General features: G+C 28.8%; 5 protein-coding genes across 5 annotated transcripts; 2 read left to right on the top strand and 3 right to left on the bottom strand.

The window, feature by feature from the left end:
- Nucleotides 1-394: 394 nt before the first annotated feature.
- Nucleotides 395-1099, bottom strand: Chro.20262 (hypothetical protein). Its single annotated transcript, XM_660893.1, has 1 exon — nucleotides 395-1099. The coding sequence occupies one exon, from the start codon at nucleotides 1097-1099 to the stop codon at nucleotides 395-397; it is 705 nt and encodes a 234-aa protein (XP_665985.1).
- A 423-nt stretch (nucleotides 1100-1522) lies between these two features.
- Chro.20263 (methionine aminopeptidase, type II) lies at nucleotides 1523-2941 on the top strand. Its single annotated transcript, XM_660892.1, has 1 exon — nucleotides 1523-2941. The coding sequence occupies one exon, from the start codon at nucleotides 1523-1525 to the stop codon at nucleotides 2939-2941; it is 1419 nt and encodes a 472-aa protein (XP_665984.1).
- A 1245-nt stretch (nucleotides 2942-4186) lies between these two features.
- Chro.20264 (hypothetical protein) lies at nucleotides 4187-5071 on the bottom strand. The annotated part of the gene is made up of 1 exon (XM_660891.1): nucleotides 4187-5071. The coding sequence occupies one exon, from the start codon at nucleotides 5069-5071 to the stop codon at nucleotides 4187-4189; it is 885 nt and encodes a 294-aa protein (XP_665983.1).
- A 633-nt stretch (nucleotides 5072-5704) lies between these two features.
- On the top strand, nucleotides 5705-6988 carry Chro.20265 (hypothetical protein). Its single annotated transcript, XM_660890.1, has 1 exon — nucleotides 5705-6988. The coding sequence occupies one exon, from the start codon at nucleotides 5705-5707 to the stop codon at nucleotides 6986-6988; it is 1284 nt and encodes a 427-aa protein (XP_665982.1).
- Nucleotides 6989-7052: 64 nt separating this feature from the next.
- Nucleotides 7053-8684, bottom strand: Chro.20266 (alcohol oxidase 2). The annotated part of the gene is made up of 1 exon (XM_660889.1): nucleotides 7053-8684. One exon carries the CDS (start codon nucleotides 8682-8684, stop codon nucleotides 7053-7055), a length of 1632 nt encoding a protein of 543 aa, XP_665981.1.
- Between the last annotated feature and the right edge of the window lie 75 nt (nucleotides 8685-8759).

Genomic DNA, 8759 nt, shown 5'->3' with positions numbered 1-8759 from the left:
CAAAAGGGAAAAATAAATATTCCCTTAAAATATCCTGATTTCGGTTTGAATATTCATCCAAATTCTCATTTACTGTACTATTTGTGTTCCCAATATTAAACTGCCAAAAACTGTATTATGTGTAAATATTCATCTACGCAAAATTTGACCTCGCGTCCCAAATTAATTTCTTTGTCAACTTCAGATTGATCAGGAAAATATGGATGAATTGGAAACACTCCTTAAAACAAATGCGTAAATTTCTAAAAGCATAGCAAGATTGCTTAGCAACTTACCTTGGGCGTTATTTTGATTAGTAGTTTGTCCACTCATTAAAAGTAAACCAGGTAACGAGCATCTCTGTTAATTTGTAATTGGCGCCTATGTCAATTTATTTATCCCGCTATTTTTAATATTAAGATAAAAAAATGACCACTTCTATTGCAAATTTGATCTTTTTTGCAACTCTTAATATATTTAACTTAATATTTTGTAGCACTATATCCCTTTCACTATTTATTATTATTTGCAATCTTTCTTTTTCATGTATGAAGAGATTCTTTTCTTCCTTTGATAATATTGAATCATCTAATTTAATTATTTCGGAGTAGCACAAAACTAATGTATGTTTTGGAATTTTTAACCTATGAAACATAACTTCAGAGAAATCTTGTAGATGAGATATGACTAAACATTTCGTTTTCGAAACAAGTATTTTTCTGTAAATTAAGAATAAGAATTGATAGCTGATATCAATTGAATTTGACGGAAACGATTCGGAAAGCAGTTTTAACAATCTTTCATTGAATTTTTGGGCAGAACTCAACTCATTAACATCGTAAACAATTTTATTAAAGCTACTAATAAACTTGCAAACAAGTCTTTGTGCTGAAATATTGTTTAAAGAATTAATATTGTTAATTGACTCTCTGTTATGAATTTCTGTTGTCTCATCTATAACATTTTGTAAAATTTCTGCATCATATAATACTGATATTATACCAAAATAAACCAAAATTGTTGTGATTAAAATGATAAATAAAATTTCTTGGTAACCAATAATAGAGCCATTAAATATAAAATTTTCGTTTTTGAGGAATATATTAATTTTTTTGAACATTAATTTTGTTCGCTTTGAAATAACTATTTGACCTTATTATTCAATGGTGAAAATTTGATATAGTCAAAGCAATAAGAAATAGCATGAAGTAGGCAATAGCTATAAGGAGGAAAATATTTTTAGAAATCAAGAAAGTCATCAAATTTGAAAAATTTTTTTAGCATGACTTTTCTATAATTAAATAAAGCATGCATTCATACGCGCTTTTACGTACGTTTTTAATAATAATGTAAATTTATGTTCTTTTAGAACAACCTAATTCAAACTTAAATTAACTTATTCATTTCTAATATGTGAATTGAAATTAAAAACCTGAAATTTAATTTCTACTTTGAAGTAGTTGTCAATTACTAGAGTAAAAAAAATTAAAATCAGAATTTTTTGGCGCAATTAAAGTATAGAAGTCGATCAGAGTTAACAAAAATGAGTGAAAATGAATATAATGAAAAAGATAATCAAAATAATGGAAAAGAATTGGGAACTAAAACTGAACAAAAAACTCAGCTTCTACTCGAAGAATCAGGTGTTTTAAATCTTGATAAACCTCTAAATGAAATAGAATCTATTGACAATAAACAGAATAATAAAAAGAAAAAAAAGAAAAAGAAAAAAAAAGGAAAGGAGAACCTATACGAAGATAAAGATGATACCTATGATCCAGATCTTCCTACTTATTCAATTCCTATACAAGATAACACTCATCTGAGAAAAGTTTGCAACTGGCCAGCTATTGAATTTAGCAAACAAACATCTCCTCCAACTGTGCCTATAAATAAAATTTACTCAAGACATGAATTTCCAGAGGGCGAAATAATTGAATATAATGGGTCTAACTCATATAGAATATCGTCTGAAGAATTAAAAGATAAAGAAAAACTCCATATTTTGGACTACGCCTCTTTAAGAAGAGCAGCAGAGGTACATAGACAAGTTCGAAAATATATGCAGAGTATCATTCGACCAGAGATGAAACTTATAGATATGTGCAATATTTTAGAGAGTAAAGTGAAAGACTTAGTTGCTGCAGAAGGGCTCAAGTGTGGATGGGGATTTCCAACAGGATGTTCGCTTAATCATTGTGCAGCGCACTATACTCCAAACCCCCATGACTTTACAAAATTAACCCAAGATGACATTTGTAAATTAGACTTTGGTGTACAGGTTAATGGAATGATAATTGACTGTGCTTTTACCGTTGCATTCAATGATGTTTTTGACCCTTTAATTCAATCTACTTTAGATGCAACAAATACAGGATTAAAAGTTGCCGGAATTGATGTTATGTTTTCTGAAATAGGCTCAGCCATAGAAGAAGTCATTAAATCTTATGAATTTGAGTACAAAAGTAAAGTTTATAATATTAAACCTATTAAGAATCTAAATGGTCATTCAATTCTACCATATCATATCCATGGAGGGAAATCAGTACCAATTATTGCAACAAATGATGACACAAGAATGGAGGAAAATGAAATATATGCCATCGAAACATTTGCAACCACTGGAAGAGGCTACGTTACAGAAGGGCCAGATTGTAGCCACTATATGAAATACTACGACAATCCCTTCCTAAACGAAAATTCAACCAGACTTAATTCTGCTAAAATTCTTCTTGGTGGAATTAATACCCATTTCGGTACACTTGCGTTCTGTAGAAGATGGTTGGACCAATTAGGATTTAATAAGCATGCACTAGCTCTTAAATCATTAGTAGACTCGGAAATCATTCGGCCATATCCTCCATTAAACGACATTCCGGGTTCATTCTCCTCTCAAATGGAACACACCATTTTATTAAGGCCTTCTTGTAAAGAGGTTGTATCCAGAGGTGATGACTTTTAAGTAGTTGGTTCTCTTTTACTATGTTTAGCTTTTTAATATCATTTCCAATAATGAATTTCAATGTCTAAGTTTTTGAAAGCTAACCCAAATTGACTAGTTAGAATTGAAATGAACAACTATTTGCTTTATTGCGTTTTATTGACTATTCTACGTATTATATTTGAACTGAATGTGCGTAATGTCGAGCAAATAAAAATTTGCGACTTGCTTCCTCTCACTATAACTGTCAATTACCATTTTTCTATATTTAATACTCTGTTTCTCACAGAAAGGCCTTTTATAATGAACAATTATTTACCAATTCAAATGGAAATTTTTTTCAATTAAAATTCTGGAAATAAATACAAAGAATACAAAACTTTCAAATGTGAAGTTTTTATTTAGCAATGTTAAATGATGAAGTATTCTTAATTATTGTTTTACATCTCAGTTTAGGAAACAATTTTAGAAATAAGAATTAGTATTGGAAAATATTTAATCACTGGTGAAAGTGGTTTTAGGGAATTATTAGCTTATTAAAGATTAAAAAATAATAATTGTTCAATTTAAAAACTATAAGTGTTTATCTAATAATTCAAAATTGGGATTATACTTTTGGTTCCAGGAATAATATAAGTTTGGTGTTGAAACGGTCATATCTTTGATATTAATAATTTTAATATAATTTGGAGAATCCTATAGAATATTAATATGGATTTCTTCCTGCAATAAAAAGTTATTAACTCTAAGCAATATAAGCCATGAATGCCAATAATGAAAAAAAAATTATCAAAAAAACTCAATATTTGACTTTGCGAAATTAAACTGTATAAAGACTGTTCAATCAAATTCTTTTCAAATATTTCTTTCAAGCTATTTCCTTTCAATTTAAATATTTTAGAAATATATGAGATTTGGTATTTATAAATTGTAAAAAGGTATTCGGACCGAAATTATCTAAAAAAGTATTGAAAAACAACACCGTTATTCCTAACCCAATATTGTATGGTACAAATTTAGAAATAAACAGTTTTTAATGTGTAATAAAGAATTTTATAATTTACAAAAGTCCTAAATAAATTTAGTTTGATTTTGAAAGAAATATTTTTAAAAAATTAGATAAAAAATAAAGAAATTCATACCAGATATAACAAATTAACTTTTGGTTCAAGTTGAATATTATATGAATAACATAAACCATTTTAATGAAATGTTTAAAATTCAAATAATTAACTAAATGTTTGAAATTAAATTTTTTTTCATTTATTATTTCCAAAAAAATGCTATGAAACACAATATTGGGGAAAGAAGCATGATAATAAAAGTTGCAATTAAAAAAACAATTCCTTTGTTTATTTTCCCATAATCGGCAAATACAAGTGGGTCTTGTGGGTCAAGTTCCCAAAGTAAATCTATTATTCCGACCCCAATCCCCTGAATTTGGAACTTTGTGATGAGATAAATGTATTTAAGCGCAATTTTTCTGACTATGGATTCAAAGAAGCTTAGTCTTTGTTTAGACGATAAATTTAAGTTTTCTTCTATATAAACTTCGGGTAATTTGTAAAACTTTGCAACTTTTGTTATCAGGTTTATGTAATTTTCACTAGGAAGTGCTGGACTAATTTTTTTAGATGATTTACTTAATTCTATTAAATATGTATAATTTGAAAAATCATCTTGTTTTTCCAACAAAAAGTCAGTAAATGTACTATCAAATATCATATTTGAAGATTCTGTGAAAAATGTCATAACTTTTAAATCAAATGAACTCTGATTTTTTGATTCACGAATTCCTGAATTAGAAAATAAAATATTTTTCTGTGAATTTTTTCCGAAATTCTCAAAGTTTAACTTAACTATTACGACATTTGTTTCAATTAAAAGGTTATTTGGTAAATACTTGGTGTATTCCCTGATCATTTTTTTTTCGTAACTATTTATTTCAATAATTACTCCATAAGTTGCCGTATTTAACGAAGGCATCAACGTTGGTCTCGTTCTACAATAAAATGGTAAGCCTTTTGCAATCCAATTAATTTTGAAATTATCAAGTCTTCCTATTCCAAAAAACCTAAACTCAACATTTGGAAAACATTGTTTGAATTCGAATGGGTCCATTAAGTGGTCATAAATAAATAAATATGTCATACCTAATTCAATTAATTTCACACATTAAATTGCATTTTGTCCAAAAAAAATTTGTTGCATTTATACCGCCAAAAATGTGGGTAAAATGTAACTAATCCGTTGAAATTAAAGGAAAAATAATTTATTTTTGAAAGTTTTGATCATATGATTATAACTATTCGCTTCACATGAAGGATATATATTTGTCATCTGTCTCAAACTCCAAAAAAAACATTGAATATTCAATAGAGAGATCTCAATTAAAGGTAAGACTAAATATTTTAGAGTCTATTAATTATCAAAATAACCTTAACTTAATCACGTATCCTCATTCATGTTGATTAGGACGAAAAAATTGTTAAATGTTGTGAGGTTAATCAAATTCATGAAAGATCAAATATCTACTCTAATGTCGATTATTTTAGAAATAGACATTTACAACGATATCTAGTAATAGAATATTTATTAATTAAACACAAATCATTTACATTTTATGTCGAAAATAAGGTAAAAACTAATGAAATATTGTTAGATAAAATTGGAAATGAGTTCATTGGAGAAATTGGCATAGATTTGGATATTGAAAAGTCTAAATTCGTTGTTTATCCATTAAAACATGTAATCTCTCTTAGCGAACAGGTAACCACTTTAGGGATGCTAATAAATAACGGAGAGGGTCAAATATCAATAGAAGATCCAACTCATAGAGTTAAAATTGTTATTTCAAGCAAGACATTATTTGGCAAAGGTATTTATTGCTTTAACCATTTCGTTATTGCAAGAGGCAAAATGAATAAAATAACTCAGAGTTTTCATGTGGACCTGATGTTCCATCCTCCAATCCAAAATATTGATAAAAATGTAGCAAATGAAATTCTATCCAATTTATTTTCAAGCATAAATTATACTTTATTAAAATCTGAAGATAGAGAAAAAAATATCAAAAATCAAAGCTTAAACAAAACAAAATTTTTTAGAACTACAAAATACTTGGAAGATTTAAAGATTAAAGTTCAGGTATCGAGAAATGATTATTGGGTAATTTTTTCAGATATTGTGTTAACAAGCATGAGGGTAATTGAAAATTTACGTAAAGTGTTTTCTGGTTATGAAAAAATGATTAAAGACTCAAATATTAATATAGGATTTATTTTATTAGGCAATTTTATTAATATCGACTTTGATAAGAATGGAGAAAATTGGACGGAAGAGAAAATTTGTGTTGAAAATGAACATAATTTTAGTAACGTAAATGAAAGAGGAAGATCTACAAGTCTATTTACTTTTAACTCAAACTCACGTGAAAATCATTTTAAAAATTCTCAAAACAATTTCAATATAACGAGAAAAGGTTTTGAAAGGTTCAAAAATGTTCTGAAAGAATTTCCAGTGTTGCTTTCAAACTGCAATTTCTTCATTATTTCTGGTCCAAATGATATTGGACCCGATTTACTTCCTAAACCCCCCCTTTCTAATTATTATGCATCATACTTATCTAAAGTGTTTCCAGATTCGAAAATTCATTTTCTTTCGAATCCATCTGTTATTGATGATAGTGATATTAAGATGTTTTGTTCAAGGTATTCTCTAACTAAGGAACTTAAGGAAAAGACTTTATTTTCTTACTGTGGTACAAAAGATGTGGGTTTCACAACTCAATGGAATATTGAACCTGAAACTTTAGAAAACATTATACCGCAAACTGTGTTAGGCCAACAACATTTAACTCCAACAAGTTCTAATGTCATGCCAAATCTAGATTATTTCTTATTTTTGCTACCAACCCCAAAAATATTAATTATTGGCGACTCTAGTCCAAGCTACTCAGTCAAATCAATGAACCAAACTTGGATAGTGAATCCAGGGTCTTTTAATAACACATGTTCATGGGTCCAGTATAATGTTTTAACTGATTCAATTGACCATGTATGGTTGTAATTAATATAGTGATTATTAATCTTCAATATTTAAATTATTGAAATTAGCATACTAATCAAGATACTTATGAATATATTCTTTCATTATTTTCTTGATTTTTTTTACGCAAATTAATAATTGAAGTCCCTGCATATCTTCCTAAACTCATGATTGTATAGACAGGATTAATTCTTGGCAATATTTTTAAAAGAGACGCATCAACAATACCTAAGTTTCTTGTGCCGGATAATAAAAACGATTCATTTTCCACAAGCTCTCCTAATGGAACAGATCCTGACCAATGCCAAATACTTGTTCCTATATTGTAAGCTAACCTTAAAATTTCGTCTTTATTCGAAAGGTCTGGAAGTATTGGAGGGAATGTTGCAATTTTCTCAAATATTATGTTTTTCCTTTCAAGACAATCCCTTGGGTCAGAAACTCCGTTGCATTCATCTGGAAATATTGAATTTTTATAATTGAGTATGATGTTATAAACATTTTCTAGCTCATCCATAAAATCTGGAGATAGTGGTTTGTTTATAAATAATCTCTCAGTTCTTGCAGATGCAAGCACGCCAATTATGCCATTCAATACTGTCATAGGGCATGAAGAGTATCCTCCTTGTTCTGCAATATTTTGAAATCTTCCTGACCTTAGCATCTTTATCACAGAACTAAGTCCAATTATTACGTTTTCTCTATCTTCTTCTTCCGATAAATAGTTCCCATCTAATTCAAATTTTCCATCATTTTTTACATTTATTCCCCCCCTGCTTTTAGGTTCAGATGTAAAATAAAAAACAGCAGCAGATCTCCTTAGACATTCTAGAGGATACTGTAAAATCAGACAAATTGGTACTCCTCCACTTAATGGGTAATTTTCTGCGCATTTTTTGAATATTTCAATCACAAAATCCGTAACAATATTATTCCTAAGTCTTGGAGGGAAAATAAGTCTTGTAGCATATAATGTCCCTTCCACAGTTCTTCCTCCTCCCAAAGACTCGATATTAATAGTGCTGCAGCTATATCCGCAATTTCCAGAAGTTTTTGAAAAACTTGACATGATCGGGTTTACGAAAGGGTTAGTAAAAACATCACTTTTGAAAAAAAATGGAATTGCAAATAACAATCTGTCGACGATATTTGTTCCCAAATTTGGAACTTCTAGCAATGGCATTATATTCATATTTTGAAGAGATTCAAGAGGTCCTATTCCGGACTTATAAAGTAATAAAGGGGTATGGATTGCCCCTGATGATAGTATTATCATTCCATTGTCATTTAAACAAATTCTTTTGGCAAAGATGCTTCGAATTAAGTCTTTAGAAGGTTTTATACCGTTCTCAATACCAAATTCATTGGCCAATTTTCCTGCAGTTATATTAAAAAATGGGTATTCAAAGTCAGAATATTGATTTTTTAACATAACTCTTTCTAAAATAATACATTTTGCATTTAAAACACTTTTACCAGAAAGTGCCGATTGAAAACCCATTTTATTATAATTAAATTTTCCTCCTAAATTTGCATTCCTTAAAAATGGAAAACCTGTGCTTTGATTTTTGTTTCCTCTAATCTCTCTCTGTCCTTCGACTTGTTCAAACTCTACTTTTGTTACAAGATGGTTTGTTAAAATATCAACAGGACTTGTTTCAATGACCGTATTATTTTTGGCATTTTGATAATCAGAAAGTAAGATATCTGATGACATTCTGAAGCCGTGGTCACTTACATTAAATAGATTGTATACTCTCCAAGTTCCGTTTATTCTATTTAAGCTGAATTC

This window comes from Cryptosporidium hominis (genome assembly GCF_000006425.1).
Source record: "Cryptosporidium hominis TU502 chromosome 2 CHRO012076, whole genome shotgun sequence".
In the NCBI taxonomy this organism is placed as follows: Eukaryota; Apicomplexa; class Conoidasida; order Eucoccidiorida; family Cryptosporidiidae; genus Cryptosporidium; species Cryptosporidium hominis.
This window is presented reverse-complemented; position numbering and strand designations above follow the sequence as displayed.